General features: G+C 49.4%; 2 protein-coding genes across 5 annotated transcripts in view; both read right to left on the reverse strand.

Moving 5' to 3' along the window:
- The window catches only part of CNDP1 (carnosine dipeptidase 1), a 40,746-nt gene extending 33,301 nt beyond the window's left edge, over window positions 1-7,445 (reverse strand). Inside the window, exon 1 of the mRNA XM_005659819.3 lies at window positions 5,222-7,445. The gene's annotated coding sequence lies outside the window, so the exon portion shown is untranslated. The remainder of the gene's footprint in view (window positions 1-5,221) is intronic.
- CNDP2 (carnosine dipeptidase 2) lies at window positions 8,044-27,036 on the reverse strand. 4 transcript variants are annotated; one of them, NM_001243707.1, is made up of 12 exons: window positions 26,996-27,036; window positions 24,137-24,403; window positions 22,404-22,547; window positions 17,294-17,456; window positions 15,164-15,252; window positions 14,022-14,222; window positions 13,148-13,232; window positions 12,158-12,318; window positions 11,045-11,209; window positions 9,426-9,567; window positions 9,063-9,210; window positions 8,044-8,676 (listed from the first exon to the last, which is right to left on the reverse strand). In NM_001243707.1, the coding sequence occupies exons 2-12, from the start codon at window positions 24,194-24,196 to the stop codon at window positions 8,607-8,609; spliced, it is 1,428 nt and encodes a 475-aa protein (NP_001230636.1). In that variant the 5' UTR covers window positions 24,197-24,403; window positions 26,996-27,036; the 3' UTR covers window positions 8,044-8,606. The 4 variants fall into 4 exon arrangements, with proteins under 4 accessions (NP_001230636.1, XP_005659874.1, XP_020918145.1 ...); XM_005659817.3 differs by having other exon boundaries at window positions 26,626-27,014; XM_021062486.1 differs by lacking the exon at window positions 26,996-27,036 and adding an exon at window positions 26,626-26,981 and having other exon boundaries at window positions 24,137-24,225.

Below are 27,887 nucleotides of genomic sequence, written 5' to 3' on the forward strand. Positions count from 1 at the left end.
GTCAGCATTTACAACCTCAACCGAGTTACTGCAGTGACTAGTCTCCATTTTCAGGATTGCAAACAGGTTGGGTTTCATATGCATCAGTACTTGACTTGTATGTGCCCAATTTCTTATTCTAAGTCCTTCATTTATCTCTTGAAGATTTTATTTTTTGTCTTTTTGTCTTTCTAGGGCTGCAACTGTGGCATATGGAGGTTCCCAGGCTAGGGGTCCAATCAGAGCTGTAGCTGCCAGCCTACACCAGAACCACAGCACCACGGGATCCGAGCCGCATCTGCAACCTACACCACAGCTCACAACAACGCTGGATCCTGAACCCATTGAGCGAGACCAGGGATCGAACTCATATCCTCATGGATGCTAGTCGGGTTCAGTTAAGCACTGAGCCAAGATGGGAACTCCATCTTGATTTTAAATGTACTCTGTATCCATTGTAAAGCATGTTCTGTTGTTTGCCTTTCAGTGGCGGGAAATTCACTTCTCAATCTTGCAGAGTTTCTTATTGTTAGCTTCTCTCATATACTTAAGAATTTTAACTTGTGGGCTCAATTTGAATGACAGTTGGTTTATTCTCCTTCTCTCTGCAGTGATTTGTGCCTAGAAATCTGGGGTTACTTCCTCCTGGTGTTTCAAGATGCCCAGTCGAGGACCAGGTCTTAGGCTGGTGGCATAGCACTCCCAGTGTGAGTAGAGGGCAGGGCTGTCTCTGGCATGGAGCCTCACACGTGCAGTAGCACTGACTCTGGTTGCCCTGTGCTGGGGTGAGTGTGTGTGTGGGGGGGAATGTTTCTGGTCCTTGCTAGTGTGTGTGTGTGTGTGTGTGTGTAGGGGGGTGTTCCTGGTCCTTGTTACCACTCAGGGTCTCATTCCCAGGTGTAGTGGTCTATCTGGACCCAGCAGTCTCAGCTCCTGTTCACCACTGTTTCATTTCATTTCTTTTTCTTCCTTTTTTTTTTTTGGTCTTTTTGCCATTTCTTGGGCTGCTCCCACAGCACATGGAGGTTCCCAGGATAGGAGTCGAATCGGAGCTGTAGCCAGAATCTGCTATGCCAGAGCCACAGCAACGCGGGATCCAAGCTATGTCTGCAACCTACACCACAGCTCACGGCAATGCCGGATCCTTAACCCACTGAGCGAGGCCAGGGATTGAACCTGGAACCTCATCGTTCCTAGTCGGATTCTTTAACCACTGAGCCATGACAGGAACTCCATGTTTCATTTCATTTATGCTCAGTAAGGATATTTACTGTTTTTGAGTCCATGTCTATTTATTCATTTGGCTGCACTTGTGGCATATGGAATTTCCCCACCCAGGGATTGAATCTCAACCATAGCTGTAACCTATGCCTCATCAACAACAGATCCTTTAACCCACTGCTCTGGGCTGGGGATCAAACCTGGGCCTCCGCAGCAACCTGAGCTGCTACAGTGGGACTCTTAGCCCATGGTACCACAACGGGAACTCCCAAGTCCATGTCTTTTTAATTAAAACATTTAAAGCATGTGCAACTTGCTCAATCTTCATCGTCCATTATCTGAAGTGGATGGCAAAGTTTAGAGTGAAGTCATACTGAATCTTGATCAGAAGTCCCCACCATAGCTTCACCTCCTGGCAGGCAAAGTCTCTATAGCCTGGCCCGGTGCTAGCTTCCATAAACTGTTTCAATATGCAGACCCACCAGAAACAGGGCCCACCACAAACCTTCCCAAATAAAAAGACAGCATGCAGGGAATCTTGTGTGCTCTGCTCACTACACCCTATAAAGCATGAACATCATATCCTGGATACCACCAGCCTCCAGCATCATGGGATTTACTAATAACTTTGGGCCAAGCACCTTGAACTCAAGATCCAACCCAAGGTGCAAGATCAGTGGGGTGTTGGGCTTTGTGTGATCACTCCAGGATAACACTTGGCCTGTGTTCCCAGGTGCCCCTGGCCAGCTGCCCAGCTAAGATCTATTAGGAGCCCAGACACTGAAGCTGCCCCTAGACAGCCTGAGTCTTCTCACCCCTCGCAGGGCAGGGACAGGAGACATCCTTAGGGTTCAATTCTCCTGCTCCAATGTTTCTATCTGGCTCAAAACAGAATTCCTAACAGCTTTTCTGGGTTCTATCACACAGCCCATGTGCCCTTTTCTCCCTCCAGGCACGAGCTCTGGGCAGGGGCCCTGGCAGGTCAAACGGTGCACCTCAGAGGACTGAAGCGGGCCCACACTCTCCTCTCTCCCACCACATCCCTAGGCGCCCGGCTCCCAGCACCAGTCAACATCCTCCACAGCAACCCCAGCGAGAGTCAGGTTTTATAAAATACATCTGCTCAAAAATAGCTTCCCAAATCTTCTTGGTAACTTAAACTTTTAATTTACATTAAGTTAAATGATGGGTAATCATTAAATATCTACATCACTTATCAATAAAGATAAAATACTGAAATTTCTAAACAAGTATAAATGGATCTACTTCTGGTTTATTACAGAGACTAAGGGATATTTGAGTCTGTTAGTAAATACATTCTTCTGCCACACTGAAAATAAGATGTACTATGGATGTCAGAGAAATCATGACATGATGTGTTCATAAGTCTCAGAATGTTGTATGAGACAGTGTATGTGACAAACAGTGCACAATTGCTTATTTTCTAGTTTTCACTAGACATTAATTACCATGGGTTAAGAATTCCTCCAATTAGACCCCTAGCCTGGGAACCTTCATATGCCACAGGTGCGGCCCTAGAAAAGACAAAAAAAAAAAATAAAAAGGATTCTAGATTTATATGTAAATGAAACTACTAGAAATAAATAGGGTAAAGAAAAAAAAACTCTATATACAAAGCATGCAAGGTACGTAACATGATTTCAGGGTTTTTTTAGAAAAAGGTATAAGGTATGAAGATGTGATCTTAAAGGAAAAGGAGAATAATTTCATCCTTGCTTAGGGGTTATTTAACAGTTGTTTCAACTTCTTAAGGAGAATAAAGGATAAAAAATAAATAGGTATAAAAAGTTGAGAAAGTGAGAAAAAATCTTTCATGGAGTGGTAAAGTTGGCTAAAATTAAATGAATTTATAATGAGTTTTTTTAAAGATCTTTAATATCTTTTGTGCTGACGCAAAACTAGAATTTACTATTCTTCCTCTGTTAAAGGGACAAGGTTTTCTTTGATTATTGCAAAAGATTTTTCTTTTCCTATTGAATAATCTGCCTATAAAGCAAAGATTCGGTACTTACCAAAATAATTTCTTCAACTTCATGTTTTCTTAATCAGATTACTTAAGAAAACGGAGTCTTCTTGGAGTTGCCGTTGTGGCTCAGTGGTTAACAAATCCGACTAGGAACTATGAGGTTGCGGGTTCAATCGCTGGCCTCGCTCGGTGGGTGGACAATCCGGCGTTGCCGTGAACTGTGGTGTAGGTCGCAGGTGCGGCCCAGATCCAGAGTTGCTGTGGCTGTGGCGTAGGCTGGTGGCTACAACTCCGATTAGACCCCTAGCCTGGGAACCTCCATATGCCACGGGAGTGGCCCTAGAAAAGGCAAAAAACAAAAAAAGAAAAGAAAGAAAAAGGAGTCTTCTCAATATTCAAAAAGCTAAAGTCTCTTTATAACTAAGAACTGTTTCATGGTGACCTGTGGTCACATTTAGTCAAGTATCTACCTGTTGACTTTTTTTTTTTTTTTTTTTTTTTTTGTCTTTTTAGGGCCACACCCACAGCACATGGAGGTTCCCAGGCTAGGGAACTATAAATCAGAGCTATAGCTGCCAGGCTACACCACAGCCACTGCAACACCAGATCGGAGCCACAACTACAACCTACATCATAGCTTACGGAAATGCTGGATCCTTAACCCACTGAACAAGGCCAGGGATCAAACCCACATCCTCATGGATACTAGTTGGGATCTTAACCCGCTGAGCCAACAAGAGGAACTACCTGTTCTCCTTAACAGGACAAAATTGAAAACAGTGGTTTATTACAAAGGCCTTGACTAGAATGCCATACTTGAGAATGATGTGTACACAGTCAGATGTGACAAGAAGTTTTAAGGAATAAAAGACTCTATTGAATCAATAAAGCCTCCTGAAAAAACAGCCTGGTACCTTGCTTACAGAGGTCCCACCCTCACGGGCGAGTATGGAAGGTCACTTTGTGGCAGACCCAGGAATTTTTAGGTATATACTGGGGGCCTGAAGAAGAGAGGAATTCACCCAAATCTATAGGTATTGCACATAAAATCTGATGGCGATTCTTGGCTTGGCTTGGCTTTCTAGCCTTGAGAAACTTCTAAAAGTCTAATTGGAGATTCCTTATTGAAGGTTCCAATAAAGCTGACTAGAGTCACTGTTCTTCCCGCAAGTAAATAAATAATCAGACCAAGAGTAATGAGACTAGACTTATTTTACAAAGGAATTAGTCTTACAGTGATATTTAATAGAAGCAGAGGAGACTGTAGCAAGAAAACTGTTTCAGTAAAAAAAAAAAAAAAAAGACAACAACAAAAAACGCTATAGTGCATCCACTATCAGATCCAAGCCCTATTCAATGTCTTTGGGGTTTTGTTATCTACCTGTAAATCAGACTGGATCCTGAATATTTCTAGTTTCCTCCAAAATCTGACTACAACTCTCTAAACATATTAAATTTTCTCCCACTCTTCTGACTTGGAGTCACTGAGAACTAAAACTGCTCTTTTCCTGAAACCCTAAACACTGAAGCTGGGTCACTTAATAAAAGCTACAGAGGAACCACCCCAATGGATCATGTATGGACAACTTCCTTGCCTGCTGCTGGGTCAACTGCCAGCCTATGCCAGGGCCACAGCCAAGCAGGATCTGAGCAGCGTCAGCCCTCAAAAGAGAAAAAGGAAAAAAAAAAAGCAAAGCAAAGAAAATGAGTACGGAAAAGTGTGCTGTTGAGTGTCTAACCCACTCCACTGGCCTGGACCTTGTTGTCCACACCCAGATCCCAGCATTCGCCCAGTAGAACTACTACTACTATACAAAATGCTTGAAAATAATGTCATCTAATTATTTGGTGGCATAAAGCATACCTATAAAGTACTTCCAAATGCCACATGGCTCAGGCTGAGAAGGGGGCACCTGAGAACATTTCTATGTGCAGGCGGGGGTCTGCTCCGCTCACTGGCTTACTGGCAAGGAACATGCACTCTAGGCAAGCCAGCCCCGCTCCACTAGACTGAACAGTGGAGGGTCTACTCACCATTCTTCCTAGTTTAGGATCCATTGGGCTGCAGTTCTGGGGCCTCCGCAATTCTCCTGAACCTCAAAGGAAAGTGGAAGAGGAGGTCTCACCAAGGCCCTCAGCTGGTCACATTAAATATCCCTCTACAAAGTGCTTGTCTGCGCCACCCCCCACCCCATGGGAAGACAGGGCTGGAAGAGTGGACCTATTCACATTCAGAAAACAAAGAGGCTTCAGAGATTCTCATTCAATTTGACAGCAGTGGAAGAAACAATTCATCTTGTTGCACAGATAAGGGGTGAGGTAGTGGCCTGGAAGTCATCTGATGTAATTGAAGGCCATCGGGGCCAACTCAGTGTGACAATCCAGCACTCTGCCAGCCATGTGTGGAGGGTGTCACTTTAAAGGGGGCCGTGCACATGCCTGAGGCCGGCAGACCTGAGAGAGGTGACATGAACACACCTTGTTACCTGTGGCAGGTGACAGGGTCCTCGCCATTACTGTGACCCTCGTGAGGGAATACATGGGGATGTATGACAGGCTGGAGCCACAAGGAAGGACGGCAGACTGTGCAAAATCTGTTCTCCCCTCGTTCTGGGGGCTGCAAGTCCAAATCAACAGGTGGGGAGAGCTGGGGAAGAATCTCTGCTGGACTTTCAGGGGCTGCAGGCAATCTTCATTATCCCTTGACTTGCAAATGCATCGCCCCACCTCTGCCCCCACCTTCACCTGGCCCTCTCCCTGTGTGCACCCCTGCCCAAATGTCCCTTCTTAAGGACCCCAGTCATACTGGGTTAGGGCTCACCCACATGACCTCCTTTAGACTTGATTACCTCTGCAGTGTCCCTATCTCCAAATCTGGTGACACTCTGAGGTGGTGGGCATTCAGACTTGAACACTGGGATTTTGAGGGGGAAGCAATTCAACCCCTAACAGGCTGTGAGTCTCCAAATGCCTTGGAGAGACTTTCCAAAACACGCCAGGCCTGTGAGTCAGTTTCCCCTGGTGGTGGTAGTCCCTGGTCTCTCCTGCTTGAATGGGTGGCCTCCACCAAACATCTAGGTCCAAGTCCACAGTTTCCCTGGGGAGGGGGGTTGGCCAGGACTGTCTGTTGTTCTGAGGAACTTCAGCTCCTACTAAATGACTGTTCCTTTCAAGTCGTGCATTGAACCAGCCTCTCCTGCAAGGCCCTTTCAGGAAGCACAGGTCAAAAGAATTCTGCAAACAGTATCTTCACCCATCAGCCCATTTAGGGGCCATTCTCTTACGATGTGGGATAATAGGTTCTACTAAATATAGCTGATTTATGATGCTGAACGTGAACCTGATTCTCTCTGAAAAGTGAACCAAAGTGTGCTTCCTGAGTCCTTTCTTCTATGTAATGCTAGACATTCCGTTTTTTTTTTCTTGTTTTCCCTGGGACAAAAGTCATGGCATAACCATGGGGCAGTAGAGGCACATAAAGGTTGACTCCCCAGTGTTTTCCTCTCCTGCAGTGACAGAATTTCCTCCACGCAAGTTTCCCCTCCTCTCGTGCCGTTAGGAGTGGCTGAGTGGTGAGTAGAGACCTGAGCTAAAATACAGATGGGAAGGGACACGTGCTGAGCCTGAATTGTGCTTGGGACCGAGGAGCCCTCTCCCCTGACAGGCGAGGGCTGAGCAGAGGTCATGACCCTGACACAAGGCTGAGGAGCCCCACCTGCCCAAGGGAACTCTCATCACCTGGAAGCCTGTGTTGTCTGGGTCTGCAGCAGCCTCACAAACTAATGCACACGGTTTAAGGATCCTGACATGTCCACCGTCCTTTGCTTTTCTGAGGCCAAGGCCAAAATACAAGAGCAGAATGAACTTTGACTTTCCCTCGGTCACGTGGAGACATTCAGGATCCTCTCAGCTCCTTCTCATCTGGGTCAAAAATGCAGCCTCGTAAGTTCTTTTTCTTTTTTTTTGGCCACACTGGCAGCACGTGGAAGTTCCTGTGTCAGGGATCACACCACAGCAGCGACCTGAGCCGATGCAATGACAACACCACCAGGTCTTTAACCTGCTGCACCACCAGAGAACTCCAGTTCTCTTTTTCTAAATAAGGCCAGGCAGGGTATTCTTGTTAGTGGCCAGCTTCCCACCATGAAATAGCACCATGCAGGCAAGTTTTGGATTCTACAACTGGGGAAGGCCTCCCCTCCTACAGAACAGCTAGATGAACATGTTTCACGAGCAGAGAAACCTGCAGTCCCCAACTTGAAATTCAAGTTACAGTGCTTAGACCCAGAGCTGGTAGCCCCAAGGTCCTGGCCCCTAGAGGGTGCAGAGCGATTGCTATCAGACTGTTTTCCTGGATAAGCCTCCCTGAGGACTAGCAGGACTGTGATTAGGAAGGAGATAAGGAGGCAGCAGAACACAGGCTGCTGAGGTCACTGTGGAGGTGACTCCAGGGACAGAGGAGGACCCAGGAAGTATGGCACGTCATGGAGGCTGAAAGCACGACTTCCATCCCGTTCCAAGTATTTGGTGTGACAGGGTCCAATAAACAGCAGCCTTGTTCCCTGGCCTATGAGTCAAGATGGTCAACAGAGCAGACAAAACATACACTTTATGATAAACGAGGCTGCGGTTCCTCCTGGCAGAGTTTACTCTTGTCCCCTCCATCAGCTGAGACAATGGACAGTCTTGTTTAAACCAGTTGGGCTGATGTCCTGTGGCTTGGCAGCATAAGGGACAGGGAGGGACGGGTGGGACGGGTGAGAGGAGAGCCCTGCCCCAGCCCAGCACAGTGCACTGTGGATGAGGGCATCCCTCCGCCAATGCAGGCAGTGCGCATACAAGGTGACAGGCAGCAATTCCTCCAGAGCCTACTTTTTATTTAGCAACAGAGATGGAGACCAAATAACCCTCCTAGTTAGGTTTAGGTTTAGGGAATCATAATAAAGAAAAGATATGAAATACCAGTAACGGTTAAAGAAAACAACAGAACGTGCACAAGACAGCAGGGATCAGAGAGGGTGGCCCTCAAGGAATCGGGAGCCCCTAAGTGTCCAGCATGCACGACCCTGACTCGGGGGCAGAGCTGGGCCTGGGAAGCACCAAGTCTGCTCTTTAGCCCAAATGGACGTCAGGCAGAACCTTCTACAGAAGAACCTGTGCTTTCGGGCCTCAGCTCTTTTCTGGAGACCAAGTCACACTGACCACCAGTGAGCATTCAGCCACCACCCAGGGTCATTTACAAGCCCCCAGGACTGAACATGGACCACGGCCCCATATAGGTAACTCCATCCTGAGCCAGGTAGGTGCCCTCACGTCCACTTCTGCAGTCTGTGGCATCTGATGAGACGCAAAGAGGAGAGACGGGCTTCCGCTTTCCTGAACAGCCAGAAGAGTGTGAGGTGGAGGGCAGAGGTGGGGCTCAGTTCTTCAGCTGAGACACTTCGTACAGGTATGCAGCCATCATCTTGGTTCCTTCAATGTAGTTGTGCCTGATGGGGAGGAACAGTCGTCACAATGGCTGGTGCCCTGAGGTCCTGGCAAACATGCTGCATCCTTTCTGGGAGTGGACAGCCCACCAGCCTGGCGTGCTGGCCCTGAGTGCTACTTGCCTTGGTTCTCAAGTGCAGGTTCAATCCTCCTGCCCACCAGGGACCTGCCCTGGTCCTGGTTTAACAGAGCCCATGGGGTCACACCTGGTACTCAGCAGAAAGTGCCATACCTAATGATAGCTCCTCAATGCTGCCTGGGTACAAGGTCTCCATCTGGCATCCTAATACCCGGTTAGGTCTCCTACCTCTGCCCTCCAAGCAGGGTCTTGGCCTTAGTCCTCAACTACCCCAGAGACCCCAAGACAGCCCCTCTTTTCTGTCCTCACCTGTTGAGCTTCTCATTCTGGGAGTGGGCTCCGTCATCAGCTGAGCCCATGGGCAACAGCATGACATTCTTGCCCGTGGCCTCCTGAAACGTCAGAGTCACAGGAATGCTGCCACCTTCCCTGGTCAGGTCCGGCTCGACGCCAAAAACTGGGAGGGAATGGAATAAAAGAAATGGTGAGCTCCAGGGCTATGAGGCGAGGGGTCCACTGCAGATGACTGTCCAGCAACCCGAGTCCAGACCCCACATGAGGCCTGGAACAGTGGCCCCACTCCCAAGGCCAAAGATGGCAGGGCCCGGCCCGCACAGGGATGGAGCCCACAGGGCCCACAGGGCCTCTCAGCCCCCAAGGAGAACAACTGACCTGTCTGTAGGGCTCTTCTCCCAGCCATGTAATGAGGGTGGTTGAAGTCAGACACCCAGGGCTTCCCCCCGTGGCCCATGTACACCTTGAACTTGTTGGGGCTGTGCAGTTCAGCAAACTTCTTGGTCAAGTAGCTTATCACCTGAACCACAGACAGGACAGACATGATGTCTTATAAGTTGGCATCTTCTCCAGTGCTCGTGATCTACTCCACCACAGTCTCCAGGAGTTTACAGCGGGTCTAGAGCAGCTCTACAGTGGGTCTACAATGGGTCTAAAGAGGATCTACGGTGGGTCTATAATGGGTCTACACTTTTCTGCTGCTGCTGCTAAACACTGATCTGCATAACTGTGATAGCAGAAAAAGGGATTTCATCAAGGAACAAAATCCAGGACTTAAAAGGTAATTTTAATTTCAAGCACTTCATCCTTTACATAGATGCCCCCATACAATTACAATATATTTTTTTTCTTTTTTCTTTTTAGGGCCGCCCCTGTGGCATATGGAGGTTCCCAGGCTAGGGGTCGAATCAGAGCCACAGCTGCTGGCCTACGCCACAGCCACAGGGGATCCAAGCTGCATCTGTGACCCACACTGCAGCTTGTAACACCACCAGATCATTAATCCATCATTCAAGGCCAGGGATCAAACCAGTATCCTCATGGATACTAGTCTGGTTCTTAACTTGCTGAGCCACAACAGGAACTCCCAATGACAATATTTAAATCAAGATTATTATTATTATTGGTCTTTTCGTCTTTTTGCCTTTTCTAGGGCCGCTCCTGTGGCATGAGGAGGTTCCCAGGCTAGGGGTCTAATCGGAGCTATAGCCACCAGCCTACACCAGAGACACAGCAATGCGGGATCTGAGCCGCGTCTGTGACCTACACCACAGCTCACGCAATGCCAGATCCTTAACCCACTGAGCAAGGCCAGGGATCGAACCCACAACCTCATGGTTCCTAGTCAGATTCATTAATCACTGAGCCACAACGGGAACTCTAAATCAAGATTTTAAAAAATATTCCTTGACTTGCTTTATAAAAATGATTACATCTAGACCCCAACCAGAGCGAGGTGCTGACCCAGGGACACCTTGTGATGACAAATCCTCAGTCCTAAGCTCGGTGAGGAGTCCTCAGTCTGCACCCCCAATAGGGGAGGTCTTGACTCCATTTGCCCATGATGCCTCAGGGAGGGTGGGGAATGCTCTCTGTAAGCCCGGCTGACTTTCAGCTGATGGAGTCTGTGCCCTCTGGACTCCTCCTTTCTGAAACTGGCCCCCTCCACTGCTTATCATGGCTCAGAGGCCCTTGGACTCTCATCATAAGATTATTTGGCCCAAAGTCAGCATTTGCCCTGAAGCCCTAGGATGAAGTCAGAGGTCAGATTTTAGCATGCCTCAGCAGTGACAAAGGTCACTTACATTGGACGCTTTTTTATATGGCCTGTATCTTTGATCAGCTTGTGAACTGCTTATTCTGGTAATTACTAAGTTGGCAAGAGCCAGGAGTGGGGCCATGCAGGTATACGTTTGTGATGTTCTGTTTTAGGAGCCCTGGTCAAAGTCTCTGCCAGTGACCAGCAGCCCCTCCCTGTGTCCCGGCACCCCACATGCCTGCTCGCTGACCACTTCAGGAGTCATGTCTGGCACGAGCCTGATGGAGAACTTGCCGATCACTTTTCGAGGAATCACGGTCTTGGCCCCCGACCCAGAGAAGGCACCTTCGATCCCATGCAGCGAGAGGGACGGGTATCGCCACCTGTGCATCAGGATGTCTTTCTGCAGAAGAGTGAAAGAGTGGGTCAGGATGGTACTGTCTGCTTGTGGAGGAGACCTGCCAACTGGGTCCACACACCCACAGGAAGGGGGAGCTGACCCCGGCAAGGCTGGCAGGTGAGCTGGCCCATAGGCACCCTGGCAGCCATGACACACCACCACAGGGGCCACGCCACACTCAGAACAACTGCAAGGGCATCCTATCCACGCCTCCCTGCAGCTTTACACCACCTGGATTAACAAAACTGACCCCATGGGTCACAGCATTCTGGCCAGCCCCGCAGAATCCAGGGCAGGTCACCACCCCACCCACATCAGAGCCACTACAGAGCTGAGGTACCTGGAGGAGGCCCAGGCCATCTCTGAACCCCTCCCCAGATCTGGGGCCCATGGAACACAGAGGAGGGAAGTGCCTAAGAAAGTGAAGCCAGTCCCGTCCACTGTGCCCAAGGCCCAAGGTAGGGGTTGAGATGAAACTCAAGGGCCAAGCCTGGCCATGTCCCCTGGCATCCCCAGGGCCTGTCACTGGAGACCGATAAAGGCTGGCTGAATTGCATGTGAACTTATATCCCGACCTTCTAAAGCAGGAGCTTGGCTAACTAAGAGAAGGTTCATGATACAATCTGCCACTGACAGGTCTACATTTTGTGTACTTTCAACCTCAGCTCGTGGCTCTGTTAGGAACGGCTGACATCATCTCAGGGCCCAGTGTAAATGGGTCACCCCCACGTGTACACTCGGAGAAAGCGCCTGCCTCTGCACATGTGTCCCAGTCCTCAAGGTGTCAACAGTCGACAACTGACATGTTAAGAGCTGCCAGCTCCCTGCCTGGCATGTGTGCTCCCGGCGTCTGCCCCCTGCCTGCTCACATGCCCACATCTCTCCAGCCCCCACGCTCCAGCCCAGGGCCCTAGGATTGGGTCACTGCGCCTTGCCGGCCCATGGCAGCACCTTGCAGTCATGCAGCAGGGTCTCTGCCCCCACGTCCTTGGAGTACTCTGCCAGGTCGAAGTCAATCTGGTCATAGAGCGCTAGCTCCTCCTCCGTCAAGGGGGCCACGGCCTCGTTGATGCCGGGGATGAGGATCTTCCCCTTCCTGTCCATCAGGGAGCCTGGGGGAGAGCAGGAGGATGCACGCTCAGCATGTGGGCAGCCAGGGGCCCAGGTGGGAGAGCCCTGCACGCAGGATCTCCTGGCGCTGCCCAAGCACCTATGCATCCTAGGTTGTTGTTCTGTTACCATAACAACCCAGGGAGGCAAGGAGGGTCACCTCCCGAAATATGGGTACAGAAGGTGGGCGATCTGTCCACAATCACAGACCAGGGACAGGTGGAGAGCTGGAGCCTAGAGCCCACTCTAAAACCACTACGTGGTCCCAGAGCTCTTTTTTCATAGAAGTTCCATGAGAACTACCTGTTCCTACACTGAGGAGGGAAACCTGAGGGGGCAGAGTAGACACCATCCCAGAAATATCAAGTTTCCACCAGCCAAGGAAAGGAACAGGGCTCAGTACATTGAGGGGTGAGGCTGAGCACCAGGATGCCAGGCCAGTGAGCTGAAGCCTCGCTGTCAAAGGGCAAGACTGCGCAGGAGATCCCGCTGTGGCCAGTTATGGAAACCAGACCAATGCAGATGCCCTCCAGGGAGAAGACTAAACAGAACAAGGACAGTTAGGACCCTAGGGGACATGGCAGGTGGGGTGCCTGAGCTAGGCCCTGGAGACAGGCAGGTCTGGTGACAAGGGGAAGAGGAGAGAAGCAGAAATAAAATGCGTGGGTCTTTCAAAGGGAGCAGTGAGTGGAGGAGGGAGAGTAGGAGGAGAAGGTACAGAGAGAAAAAGAAGAACTGAAATGCTCTGGCTACCGACAACAGCCCAGAAGCAACGCCTGCTCCAACCCCTCCTGGATGGACCAGCAGTGACAGACTGACGGATGTGCTCACCCATCAGCGTGATGAGATCGGTCATGGCCTCATGCACAGAGCCACCATACACGCCGGAGTGCAGGTCTCTGTTGCTGCATTCCACCTGCGGATACAAGGGCCGGCTTGCTTTTGCCGCGTTATGGTAAGTGAGCAAAGAACATTCCCATGACAGACAATTTTCAATATCAAAATCTGCTCCCTCGACAAGCAAAGTAAAGTATTTCCTAAATCACCAAACTTTGGCAGTGACAAGAAGACACTCTTGTAAATGCCAAGTGCAGGTGAAAATGTGGCACTTAGGGCCTCGCCAGCAGTTTCAGAAGACTCTGCGCTACCTGCAGAAAGGGCGATGCAGACCAGGAGGGCAGCCTACACCCAGGGCCCTGCAGCCTTACGCCCAGGCCCTGCTCGGCTCAGACTTCTGCCCTCCTGGCTGGGTGTTCAAAAAGCCAGAGGAGCATCTGCATGAGGCGCGCCCAGTAGGGCAGCCTATTGCCGTGAGGGTGTCACACACAGCCCAACACCACCAGTGGCCCTGCTGCCCTGGGTCCCCATCCCCATCTATGGATGACAAGACAGGCTCAGCTGCCTGGCCCTTCCTGCCAGCCCTTTGGCCTCTGCGTCCAGGGCAATGTCCTGGTTCCTCGGTGGAGGGGTGAGAGCTCAAGGGCTGATGGGCACATTTTAACTCTGGAAAGGAGGCATGTGGCTCGGCCCCTTGAGCAGGTGGGCACATCACCTCCCCCAGCTGCTCCAGGCTACACACCAACACCATCCCAGCGCCAAGCCTGTGAACCTGACCCTTGGCCCCAGCCCTCCAGCCTGTGCTGCCAGGCAGGTGAGGGAAGAGCAGGGAGGGGCAGGTGTGTGTTGGGGGGGGGGCCTCACGAACCTCGATGAAAAAATAGCAGATGCCGCGGAGCCCATAGGTGACGCAGGGCTTGTTCTTCCCCAGCCAGTAATTGTCGGAGATGCAGACGAAGTCCACATCCTTAAAGAACTGGTCCTTCTGGGCAAAGATGAGTGCGTCCAGGCCTTCAGAGCCAGACTCCTCCATGCCTTCCAGACAGAAGCGGATGTTGACGGGAACCTCCTGCGAAGGGGATGGGGTGACGACAGACATGCAGCGCTCAAAGACTTTTATTTCTTAGAAACAACAGACGGGTAGCCACCAAGCGTTTTGCAGTCACAAAGTTCTGTCTCCAGGTGTGGCCATAGCCATGGTCACCCTTAGAAGGACTCTACCCCCCCACCCCCATTGCGGCAGGTGTGAGGGGAGGCTCTGCCCTGCACAGGGCTGCCTTCCCCCTGCAGCCAGACCCCAGGGGCCCTGGAGGAGGGGAGCCTGGCACACCTGAACCCTTTTCAGAGCCACTCCTCATCCCAATAAAAACTCTCTCATCATTCTTATCATTCTTATCTTATCATTCTCTTACACAAGAAGAGCAAGATGCAGAAACTGTCTACATAGTACAATCACAATTAGATTAAAATTTTTTTTTGAAAAAAGATCATTACTAACAAAATACGGAGTCTCTGAGGGTTAGAATTTTAGGCACTTTTTCTTTCTATTTTTCTGTATTTTATAAACATTCAACAAGGAACAGTTATTTCAGTTATGGAAATATGTTTTTAAAAATCATATAGATTTTTAGGAGGATAAAAACCACACAGAGAAGTAAGGGGTTTGTCCACTATCACAAAGCCTGGGTCACATGCCAGCACACACCCCTTCCCCAGGTACACTCACTGCCCAGAACTCTCACTTCCTTGCTGGCAGGGTCCCTGCTGAGTCACCCACAGGATGAACCTTTGAACTGGTAAAACCGCTGCATCTTTAATGTTTCCTAATGCTGGAAAACGACTAATAATCTGAAGTGTGACCCAGCTGCACTGCACTGATGCAGTCTGGGTGGGAGCTGGCTATCTCCCAGCCCATGACCTCTGACCTTACAGGCTGTCCTGGGAACAGAAAGTCCCACTCTGCGACAGCAGACAGCATAGGAGAGTTGCAGCTGGATGTGGGTGGCGCACCTGATTTGTTTTCTGGAAGGCCTCCAGGGCATTCACCCAGCCGGCCACGGGCCCTTTGTCATCCGTTGCTCCTCTTCCGTACAGTTTGCCTAGAACAGCAACCAGCAGCCCCACAGTGAGGGTCACATACCTGGCAACATCTTGGAACAACCACTTGGCTGTCCTGAGACTCTTCCTCAAACCAGAAGCCCCACTGCCATCCTATCAGGAGCCCTGAGTCTCCATCCAACACTCACATTAGGATTTTCGGCAAATTTGCTCCCTCTAAGAGTCAGTCACGTGGGTGCTGCCAAGCTTTCCCACAACGCAGATATGGGCTGGCCAGAGCTGGAGGGCGAGGGCTGAAGGCCCTACTCCAGGGGGTTGCAGCCACTTGCCATTTTGTTAAAATCTATTTCACAAGATTAAAATCTATTTCCTGGCAGTGGGAAGCCTGGTCGTGCGCAGGACGACAACGTGCTGGCATCTAAGACAACCATGTCTCACCCCCACCACAACCTGATGAACAACTGAACTTATGTTTGTTACAAAATGCTCTTGGTTATCACTTTGAAAACTAACAGACAGGACACTGCCTTTCCCAGTGTAACTGGTCACCTCCCCTCTGCACTCCTGCATCTGGGCCAGGAGCTAGCCACCCTGAAGGGCAGCTGGGGAGACAAGCCTGGAGCCTCCTCCCAGTTGCAATGTGCACAGCCCAGGGGAGGCCAGGGCAGAGGAAGGACAGAGCACCACCCACCCCACTCCCCCCGCCCCGGCCTCCATCTGTCCTGGCTAGTCCTCTGACTTACTTGTTCTTAGCCTGCTTTTAATGCTTGACAGTAAAATCTGATCCATCTTAAAGTGGTGTGAGGATTAAAGCCATCACCATCTTGGCGATTTTTAAAAATCTGCTTTTCACAAAAGCTAAAGAGCTCTCCTAAGACGCATCCTTGTTCCTGTGACAAACACTAGCCATGTGACCTCGTGGTGGTAGGGGCAGTGCGGGACACCCCCTACTCCGGCTCCCAGGCCAGCAGGTGTCTGCAGGGCAGCAGATCTGGACTCAGGAGTTGTTCCAGCTTTGCCCATTCCCAGTCTCCTGCGTGTCTATGTGTCTGGCTGGGGGTCAGGGAGGGCTGATTAGCGGCCCCTCAGAGGGCGTGGCAGGTGACCAGGGCTGGCATGGTCAAGGTGGAGGAGAGGACAGGAGGTAAGAAGGGGGGCACCCGCCACTGAGTCCCTGTCCCTGAGAGGAGCCAAGTAGAGATGGCACGTTGAGGTCACCATGGGTCAGAGTGGGATCAGGTGTCACTGGGAGCCAGTATAAGAGGGGAGAAGGGCAAGAGAGCGAAGGCAGTACGGGGGAGCTCAGGAGACATGCAGGCTGACACTCAGAAGAAGCCCAGGTTTTATCAAGGCCAGCGAGCACATGCACTGTTGCCGCCACCTGGAGGTCAACCTCCTCAGAGCTGAGCTTTAGACAGGAGTTTTCTGCTCTAGATGTAGCAGTGACCCACTGATGTGGAGTCAGGGACCCCACATAGATGCCCAAAGTGTCCTGCAGAGACACGTTTGTGTATGTGCTGAGACAGTCTGGACCCAGCCCAAGGGGACAAGGCACAGACAAGGGGCTGCTCCAGGACATCAGAGGAACAAAGCAGGCACAGCCTCCACTCCAGGGCCTGCGGGCCTGGCCTGGAGCCTCAACAGCTTCACTGAGCAGTCACCGCCAGCCTCATCTGGGCAAGAGGGTCCAGCCAAGGCTGTGCCTCCATAGGCACCAAAGGGAGTGGCTAAGATGCACCACAGAAGCAGTGCCAATTGGGCCGATCTAATCCCAGGTCGCTGAGGCTGTGCTGCCCCAGTGCAGACTGTGTTTCCCAAGGGAGCATCCACAGGAGAGGGAAGCCCAGCAGAGCTGGGGTCACAGAGACCTGGCTGCACAAGGCAGACAGGCCGCCTGAGGCTCCCTGACGGGCACACATGCAGGCAACATCCAGAACCCAAGTTCTAGATTGTGTGAAAACAACTGGTTCTGGAGAAACAGCCAAAGGACACCTTGCATGCACGTCCTGAAGCAAGTGTGACTCTGTAAACATGAAGTCCACACCACCCCCACCCTCCCGCTCCTCCAGGAAATGCTCCTACCGTCTCGCTCCACCAAGGTGAAGGGCTCACTATCCCAGCCATCCTCCAGGGCTGCCGGCTGCACATCCAGATGCCCATAAACGCACACCGTCTTCTTCTGCGGGTCAGAGCCCAGCTTGCCAAGTAAAATGGGAGGAAGCGGTATCTCCGAGCCATCAGGGAGCTGGGGGGTGGGGAAGAAGCAAAAGAGGACAGCCTTGGTGTCAAGGTGTTATGGCAGGTCTATTACATCCCTCAGAGGCCCTTATCTGTTTGCATCAATCACCCTCTATTGCAGAGTTCAAGGTCATATTATTCAACAGAGTCATTAATTAACAAGAATACACTTTCCCATAATCCAGAGCAGAGAGACTGAAATATGTTTAACAACTGCAGGCAGCCTGGTAAAGTTTTAAAGGCTAATTAGTTTTAGAAGATCCAGCAGTTAACTGGCCACTGAAAATAGTTGGGTATATGGATGTGTTTTTTCCCCCATGTATGTTAATATTATCAAAAGCTGAATGTAAACTTTGAATGATTCTCTTCAGAGCTAAATATTAAATGATTTAATGTTTCTCAGAGAATAGTAAGATCTCATTACAAGGTAACAGAAACCATTTAATGAATTAAGAAAATAATGTAAACTACGTCTGTATGGTACTATTCAACAGAAGATAATACGTTTAGGTTTTAAAAAACAATGTCTTAAAAGTAATTACTAATTCTCATTAAGAACCTTTGCATCTTTTAGAGTGGTAGTGATCTTATTTACTTGGCCTCTAGCAACTTGGAGATTTTCAAAGAATATAAAATTATAATTCATTACAGTAGTCATCTTTTGAGTCATGGATTGAACCTCCTAAAAAATCTTCCTGAGATGATAAAGAATTATTCTTAGAGGCTGATTTTGACCTTTAAATGCTAGAGTATTGATGTGTTTAAAGAATCTTCTTACTGAGTTTTGTCTACACTTGCTATGTTAATAGGTACACCTGTCATTTTATTTCCTTTGTTCCTTATTACATTTATACTCTGTTCCTTTGTAAATAAATATGCCCTTTTGAAGTGAAAAAAAAAAGCCTAATTAAAAAAAAAAAACTTTTATGTAACAAAACATATTACAAAGGCTGAGTTTGGGATGCAACTTAATTCATTATTTTCTAAAATAATGGATAACACTACTGTAATTTTATTTTATTTTATTTGCCTTTTTAGGGCTGCACCTGCGGCACATGGAGGTTTCCAGGCTAGGGGTCCAATTGGAGCTGTAGCTGCCAGCCTATGTCACAGCCACAGCAACACAGGATATGAGCCACGTTTGAGAGCTATACCACAATTCACAGCAACACCAGATCCTTAACCCACTGAGAGAGGCCAAGGATCGAACCCATATCCTCATAGATGCTAGTCGGGTTCATCACCACTGAGCCACTATGGGAATTTCAATTTTATTTTATTTTAGCTATTTTGTTTTGTTTTGTTTTGGGGGGCTGCATTTGTGGCATATGGAAATTCCCAAGCTAGGGACTGAATCGGAGCTGCAGTTGCCAGCTACAGCCACACAGGATCTCAGGCTCGTCTGAGACCTACACCACAGCTCACGGCAACGTTGGATCCTTAACCCACTCAGCAAGGCCAGGGATTGAACTGCATCCTCATGGATACTAGTTGGATTTGTTTCTGCTGAGCCACAACGGGAACTCCCACTACTGTAATTTTAAAGCAGAAGATCCGTTTTGAATTTTCTATGTAGATTATAATTAGGTACTGGCTTAACAGACTGTAGACCAAGGTATGATGAACTGAAATTCACAGTAAGCCAGACTTAATCAAGCAGAAGTAGCTGGCACTTCTGAGCTTTCTCCCAAAGGCTGGACCAGTCTCCCACCATCCCCTACGAACAGGGGACTGCATCTTAATCATGGGATTCTCTCCTTATCTAAAGCAGAAATGCAGGTATATGCAGGCAAGTCAGGGCCGAGATCCACATCAAACTCAGGTTTTGTCCAACTTTGACAGCTCAGTGTTTCCACCTGTTATGTTACCGCGGCCAATAAGGCCCTGCAAACTACGGGGTACCCCATCCTCTCCCCCCACCCCACCTCCACCACCACACCTGAGTCCTAACAGGATAACCCAAGGTCCTTACAAAGTGCCGCTGATGGCAGGAAGGGATGTCCTGTGTTTTAGCTGCAAGAGCAAAGATTATTCACCATGGAACCATCACATACCTATGTATGGGTCTACTCACCAGAAACAACTCTATGAAAACATACCTGGCTAAACACAACACACAAACCAAACTGGTAATGAGGCTACACTAGCAATTTACAATTAAGATGTAAAATGAGCAGCAACTGAAAATGGCAAGAATTCAGGACGAGGCTGGTGCGGGCTGCTAAGTTTCCTTCCTCAAACTGGGCCAGGGTGCTCAGCACCTCTAAGGACACACCACCGGGGAACGTGCCAGGCAGCCGAGTTCTTGGGGGACATGGAGCTCCTCTTCCCAGTACCCTGTACTCCTAATGCCAACTTAAGTTACTCCTGCTGATGCCACAGCTGCCACGCACAGCCCTCTGACTCCATGTTACCACCACCTATGCGAGCTGCCCCAGGGCTGGGCCTGCCTTCATGAGGACACCCTGCAGCCACCAGGGCACAGAATCTTTCCTTAAACCAAGCCCACTGTCCGGGTCATACATGACACAGGGTGCTTCGTCACTGCTGGCCCTTGGCTTGTCTCATAAGAAAGTGATTTTTGAAAAACAGATTTTCTCTAAATACATTTCTACTCCAGGCAGCTCCTCTGAAATATTTTAGCATTTTTCAAGAAGCCATGTGGGCTCACAGAAATGCACGTTGCAAACTATAGGCTCTATGAGTGTCCCAACTCCTCCAACATATCAGAACAAGGTCTGGGGTTGAAACACAGCCATGTGTCCACAGGGCTAACACGCTGGCCTCTTGCAGAGCAACTGTCTGGGCGTAAGTTTGTGACAAAGAGTTCCCCTCTCTCCCTCCTTTCCATCCCATCCCACAGCCACCAAACAAATCCACGTCCCAGCCCTTGACCTGTTGCACCAGCACCCAGAGCCCTTTCATCATTTCTTGGCCCAGAGGCCATGGCTCTCTGCAGGCCCTCGGGACCAGGCCTCCCCCACTTACTGACCAGGCACACCATCTATCCCACTGCCCGGGGCAGCAGCTGGGCTGCAGGCAGGCCCCACCTGACCCAAGTATCCTAGATCAGCCTCCCCACCATCAGCAACAGGGGCCAGGCTCCCAGGGCATCACTAGAACCCGGGTGGGATTCCCAGTGTCACCCTTCCTCTGTGAGCCTGAAGACACCCCAGCTTCCGGGTGTACACGGGTGACAGGATGACAGTCAACTCCACATCTGCCCAAGTCCCCATTGCTTCCTGCAAAGGGCAACTAGGCCGCCAATGAACCAAGAGCAGAGAAGGCCATGTGTGTTGACCTCACGCTACAGGACCTCACAGAACTTCCCTAATAGTGAGGAATACTGCCAATCCCTTGATACAAAAAGGGTTTATGTAATTCAAACAGCATGTAGTCATTTTAGTCTTTTGTGGAAAATTCTTTCTTAAGAACTGCACTGTAGGAGTTCCTGCTATGGCACAAAGGGACTGGCAGCATCTTCGCACTGGGACGGAGCTGCAATCCCCGGCCGGGCACCGTGGGTTAAGGATCTAGAGTTGCCTCAGCTGAGACTTGTATCTGATCCCAGGCCAGGGAGCTCTATATGCTGCTGGGCAGCCAAAAAAGGAAAAGAAAAAAAGAATTGCACTGTAATGCCCTCATTAAATAGAACAGGCCTATCTATGCTAATGAAGCAACGCTTAAAGATTTGCCACCAAGATTTTTTTTTTTCAATGTGTGAGGCTAATGGGAGAGGAAGCAAGTCAAGTATGTTCCTAACAGAAAACAAAACAAAGAAACTTGGCTTCTCCCCTCAAGTGGGGAAAAGCACGGGGAAGCTGTGATGGCTCTGAAGTAATCTTAGGTGAACTATTAAATCTGTGGACAGGGAGTTCCCGTCGTGGCGCAGTGGTTAACGAATCCGACTAGGAACCATGAGGTTGCGGGTTCGGTCCCTGCCCTTGCTCAGTGGGTTAACGATCCCGCGTTGCCGTGAGCTGTGGTGTAGGTTGCAGATGCGGCTGGGATCCCGCGTTGCTGTGGCTCTGGCGTAGGCCGGTGGCTATGGCTCCGATTCGACCCCTAGCCTGGGAAACCTCCACATGCCGCAGGGGCGGCCCAAGAAATAGCAAAAAGACAAAAAAAAAAAAAGTCTGTGGACAGAAGAAATCCCACACAGACAATACTGACCCTGGGCGTTGGAAGGCCCGGACTTTAACCTCCTTCACCAGGGACCTCTAATTGGTTCCCAGGGAGACAGAGCCCCCTACCTCCAGGTCCTTCCATTTATGAAAAGAGCAGACTGGGGTGAATGTCCACCCCTGCAGCCCCAGGATTATGATTTCATCAATCAGGCGAGAGAACCAGGAGAAACCCAACCTGACCCAGCCATACCCTGCAACACACAGAGCACTGCAAACACGCAGGACCGAAACCTGATAGGAAAACACTGGGAAAATGTACCATGAGGTGAGGCTGTCCATTCTAGTTAGGACCTGTCAGATTCCTGTTTTAAAGTGCAACTAATCCCGAGCCCCACACATAAAGCAGCTCTTTTCCAGAAGCCAAGTCATGAAAAAGCTTTCTTTCTACCAACTGGGATGTGGGGCCACAGTGGGTGTGAGTAGGAGTCTCTAGTGGTTTCACTTCTAATGGGCAGAGTGTAACTTCCTGTCTGAGTCACCTGATTTCTGGGAAGGAACATCAGCTACTGTCTAGAATGGCCACTACATTAACTTCCCAAACAACTGACAACAGTTCTCCTTGCTGGACAAAGAAGATGAGTATCACAAAGCTCTACCCAGTCCAGCTCAGGAAACCAGTTCAGCATCCAAGCCAGGCCCCTTTTGTCTGTTTTAAAGACCAGTAGGCTCTCTGAAGCAAAGGCATGTAAGAACTCACCACGTGTTCTCACCTCCTCAGCAAACCTGCTGGGTTAGGTTGTGCGGTGCACAGTGCACCAGGCTCCTACCTTCTGGTTCCCGATGTCCACCAGCTCCACGGAGCCCCCCAGCTGTGTGATGTCGGCAGCGGCAACCTCCATCATCTTCCGGATCTCACCCCTCTTCTCAGGCCAGGCAGACACGCTCTGGATGGCCACCCATTCTGCAAGTTTCTGTTTGTGGATAACAAGCAAAAGGGATTCTGAAAAGGTGCTCCTCCGGGAAGGCAGGTATTCATGGGCATGCCATTTTCAGGCCCACAAAGCTCACTTGCTACCTTCGGCCACTCCATCTGGAGCATGGTGACCAGACCCAGAAGAGAAGCATTTTATTTGCTTTTTGTTTAAGATGAAAAAGAACTGTATGTCCTGACCCTGGACCAGGAACTATAAGCAGGACCGAAAATCCTTAACCACAACAAAGCACGACATGAGTGCAAAATGTACAAAGTTCCATAAACACATCAGTAGCTGAACCTAACAAAATTGCAACTGAAAGATACAGGAAATACCCAAATTTTCACAGTCCTAAGCAGCTTATTTATCATACTGACAATGGCCAAGTTCTCTGAAACATAAGTTTTAGAATGGGAACTATAAAGATTTCGTCTGAAATAGGACTATCAAAAATAATTTTAAAGCATGGTTCTTTAAGTTAATTTAACATCAAGAAACATTAATACGAGTTCCCACCATGGCACAGTGGTTAACGAATCCAACTGGGAACCATGAGGCTGCGGGTTCGATTCCTGGCCTTGTTCAGTGGGTTTAGGATCTGGTGTTGCCGTGAGCTGTGGTGTGGGTCTCAGACGCGGCTCGGATCCCATGTTGCTGTGGCTCTGGCGTAGGCCGGTGGCTACAGCTCTGATTAGACCCCTAGCCTGGGAACCTCCATATGCCGCAGGAGTGGCTCAAGAAAAGGCAAAAAAAAAAAAAAAAAAAAAAGAAAAGAAACATTAATAGGTAACATTATCAAGTCATTTAAAACATGTTAAATGAAAAATAGTTCTTAATCTATATCTACCACAAAAATAAACAAAAATCTTGAATTAGCTTTGCTATTTCTAGAAACATGTATTAAGATTTTCTTTCAAAAGCCAAGAGTAACTTAAATACTGTAATGAGAAGGCAGAGGAAAAGACCTCTAGGAGTTCCTGTCGTGGCACAGCGGAAATGAATCCGACTAGGAACCATAAGGTTGCAGGTTCGATCCCCGGCCTCGCTCATTGGGTTAAGGATCCAGCGTTGCCATCAGCTGTGGTGTAAGTTGCAGACGTGGCTCAGATCTGGCATGGCTGTGGCTGTGGTGTAGGCTGGCAGCTGTAGCTCCAATTAGACCCCTAGCCTGGGAACCTCCATATGCCACGGTTGGGGCCCTAAAAAGACCTCTAGACAATCCCCATTTTTTAGTTACCTTTTTTTGTGTGGTGAGAACACCTAAATCTACTCTCAGGAACTTGCAAGCACCACACAGGGCTGTGAACTGTAACCACCATGCCGTGCACTGGACCCTAGAACTCACTCACCCTGCAAATGAAAGCTGAACCCTTAGGCCAACATCTCCCTGATTCCCTGCCCCAGTCCTGACACCCACCCTTCTACCCTCTGCTTCTCTGGGTTCAACTTTTTCAGTATCTGTCTTTCTCCACCTAGACAATATTTTTAAGACTTGATTAGAACGGCATAATTCTTATTAGCCTCTTGAACATTTCTCTGAGTTCCATGAGACTAACTGCACTTTATTAGAACAAATATTCCCTTACCTTAATGTAGCGATCCTGATTCTCATCAATGTACTTAAACAGAGCAGCGAGGGCTGGCATCTTTCCCCCCGACGCAGACCTTGGAGATTCTAGGAAGGAAGAACAACCTGTCCGTGCAGTCTCGAGAAAGGACTGGGAGGCACTTGTTCAGGATCAGAAACTGGACTCCACCCACCGCCAGCACTTTGAAGCAGTCACGAGGATTCCAGGAAGTGACCTCGGCAGAGACAAGGGCTCTAGGAAGCAGTCATAGGCTCAGGCTGATCTCTTTTTTTCAGAAGGAAAATGTACAAAGAATCACGTTTCAGAATGGCAGGTAATTGAAGGAAGGGCCCCAGGGGAAGATAATCTGATGGAAATTAAAAGGAGGTACTTCCCAGTAGCACTGACACACCGACATTTTAAAATACTTTCTAAAATTTAGTTTTTCTCTCTTAAAGCACACAGAGAACTTTCCCTTATTATCACCACAAAGGAAATAATCTCTCCAAGGCTCCCAGCAAAAATGTCACATCTGTCTGCACACCACAAGCCGACAACACAGTAAATAAGGCCCAAGGAGGGAACGTGGATTTGGTTTAGAGAAACTAACAACCAGAGTCCAGAAACCACCAAGACAGCGTGGGAAACTCCACTGAGGTCTGATGAAAATAAAGAAATGTCTGGCCTCCCACGGGCATTTTCTAACTCCAGTGTGAGACCCATTATGTCATGCTCCACCATACAGATTCAGGGGAAAAGAAATCATTTGATTCATCATCTTTAAAAACTGCAATCAAGACGAAACAAAGATAATAATCCCAGAAATGGGGCTTTCAAAATTGGTTCTCCCCCACTTCCTTCAATGGACAACTCAGATTCCATCAAATGGCAAAACCCAAACCTCAGCACTGACTGAAAGGAGTTCAGTGACTCCTTTCAGAGCAAATTCAGCACTGCAGGGACAGGAAGAATTTCACAACTGCAGCTGTGGAGTCACAAGACCCTACCACATCCATGTAGCTCTGAAGTGGGACACCAGAGAAGTGGCTGTGTATGGACACACCGAATTACAGAGAATTTTCTTCTTGGTAGAGGATTCTGAAGTGACTTCTAAACAGAGGACAGACTTTGTCCACTGAGATAGTAAGCTTGGTAGCTGCTCAACAGATCAAGGATGTGCAGCTTGAGTTTAGTAAAGGCAATCCTCTTCCAACAACCACAACAGAGCATGAAACAGTTAAATATCTCCCTGCCAACTCAGATTGTTTCAGCCTTTTGGAAGACAAGGTTCATAAATGCATACACTGCATAGAAGTCAGATTTTCAATCATAAAGGAAAACCTATTTAGCAGAACAGTATGCTACACCAGATACTCTTCATTTGAGTTCCTGGTCATTACACAGCACAAATTCCATGCTCACTGTGATATATTCTCATTAGCATTATGCTTTTTGCAGCCCAGTTAACCAATCGCCTTCCAGCTAAAGTCAAATATATAGCTATCTAAGTTGAATCTTTAACCAAAGGAGAGTAAACAGAGACTGGATTATTCAGCTCTTCCTGCCACCTCACCAGGTGGAAAAACAACATCTCTGAACTGCTAACTGGGTCAGAGAGGTTAGGCCAGAGCCCCTTTCTCCCTCCCATGCACAGTTATTCCTGTTTCACCAACTGGCCAGTACCAAAGCCATTACAACGGACTACTTTTTTCTGGGGGGCTAAGGTGGGGGGACTTGCACCATGACATGCAGAAGCTCCCAGAATCCCCACCACAGCAATGACTTGAGCCACAGCAGTAACAACGCCAGATACTTAACCTGCTGAGCCAGGAGGGAACTCTAAATGGGGACCACTTTTATATGCCCTGGTGAACCCCATTTATTAGGGTAAAAGCATTGAGTTGGAGTGAACAAAAGCAAACCCTATTGTCTGGAAGTAAACACCAGCCTCACTCCCTTCTTGGAATCTAAGGTTCCTGGGGAGTAAAGTAACTTCAACACTGAAACTCCAGTGAGGGGAAGAAGGGCTGGTGGTACCACCTGGAACCACCCAGCAATCCCTACAAAGATTCTTTCAGTTCTGAGGCTCCATCCTGACCTCCTTAATTCAAGGCACATGCAAAAGTAAAGGGACTCTTGAATGAGGGCTTCAGCTCTGTGTAAAAACCACTGCAACAGGAGTAGGAACCTCTGATTTGCTCAATCTAGAACTTTAATCCCAAACATACAGTTCTACAAAATTATTCCTCACCACCCCTCCCTGCAAACACCAGGGATGACAAAGGCATAAATAAAATCTCCGCCGGGTCGCTGAGTCAGCACCAGGTTCCCGCGCGGGCGAGGGCGGGTCGGAGGCCCAAGGACTCAGGACAGGCCGACGCAGGACCAAGCATCACTCCCGGAGACTGCCTCAGGGCAGCCACGTGCAACCTCCCAGCCTTAAGTGAGGGTGGAGACCCTGACCCCGGGCCTCCGACCCTGAGCGCAGGCCGTCCTGCAACACCAACCTCAGGCCTCCGCCAAAGGTCTCTGCAGCCGAGAGACAGGCTTTAGTTTTCTGCGGGCCTCACTGTTGCGGAGGGCGGGGGTGGGGAGGGGTTGCTCACAGGCGGGTCAGTGTGCGTCCTCCCCGCCGCCGCCCCGGACCCCATTCTGACTGGAGCGGGCCGCATTCTGAGTGGACGCCCTCTTCTCCCGTCAGGGCCGGCCACAGGCCCCTCAGAGCTGGCCTGGTCCCTGGCCCGCCGCGCAGCGACCGGTCTCCCCTGCCTGCCGGGAGGCGGCCTGGACCCCACGCTCCCGGCCTCGGCCCTGCTCCCGCCGCCTGCAGGAACCTCCCTGTCCACAGGGACCTCCTTCCCCGGGAAGGCCGCTCACCAGCCAGCTGCTACAGCTCGGGTTCCGCACCACGTGTCTCGGTCACGCCCCCTGTGCGGGCCCGCCCCGCAGCCGCCCCATCCACCAATCCCAGACCTCGACCGGAGCACTGGCGTATCCCCGCCTCGCCGCCGTGCAGTCCGCCAATCCCGGACCTGGCCGGAAACTGCGCCGCCCCGCCCTCCGCTGTTCGGAGCGCGGCGCCGGCAGGAGGCGAGGCTGAGACCTGGGAGGCCAGGGCTTAAAAGCGCGAGCCCGGCGGCGATCTACTTTGGTCTTCCGCCTTTTGCCTCAACCGTGGGGTTGGAGAGGTAGTGTTTTGTGTGAAGTGGTCCGGGATTGAGGTGCCCACACCCCCCTACCCAGAGTCCCCATTCCCGCGGGTTCCTGAAGCATGTTTTCCTGGTCACACAGGTTTCCGTTTCACGTATCTTTGGCACTTTGTTCACCAAGCCTTCACCGTTACTAAGAGGAATTATTTTAGTATTTAGATCCAGTAATCCTAGGAATTAATGAAGAAAGTAGACCCACCATTTACTTATTGAGCGTCTACTATTTCTCCGAGGGTGTGATTATCTCCTTTAGAGCATCACCCAAAAAATTTGGGAAAGATTTTACCCTTCCCATATTCTATGTTGTTGTTGTAGTTTTAATGACAATTTTATAGTTGGAATGGATGTAGTTCCTCACATCCTGTAAATATTTTTAAATAAGATTACTTAAATTTTTACATGGTTTGTTTTTCCCTTGAAATTCTGTTTTCATCAATATCCGTTGCAGAATTTTTTTTAATTGCAGCATTTCATTTATAAATCATTAAATATCATTTATACTTGATACTATTAATGATACTGTTATACTTTTATACATTTGTACAATATGTATAAAAATT

The sequence above is a fragment of the Sus scrofa genome, chromosome 1, assembly GCF_000003025.6.
Source record: "Sus scrofa isolate TJ Tabasco breed Duroc chromosome 1, Sscrofa11.1, whole genome shotgun sequence".
NCBI lineage: Eukaryota > Metazoa > Chordata > Mammalia > Artiodactyla > Suidae > Sus > Sus scrofa.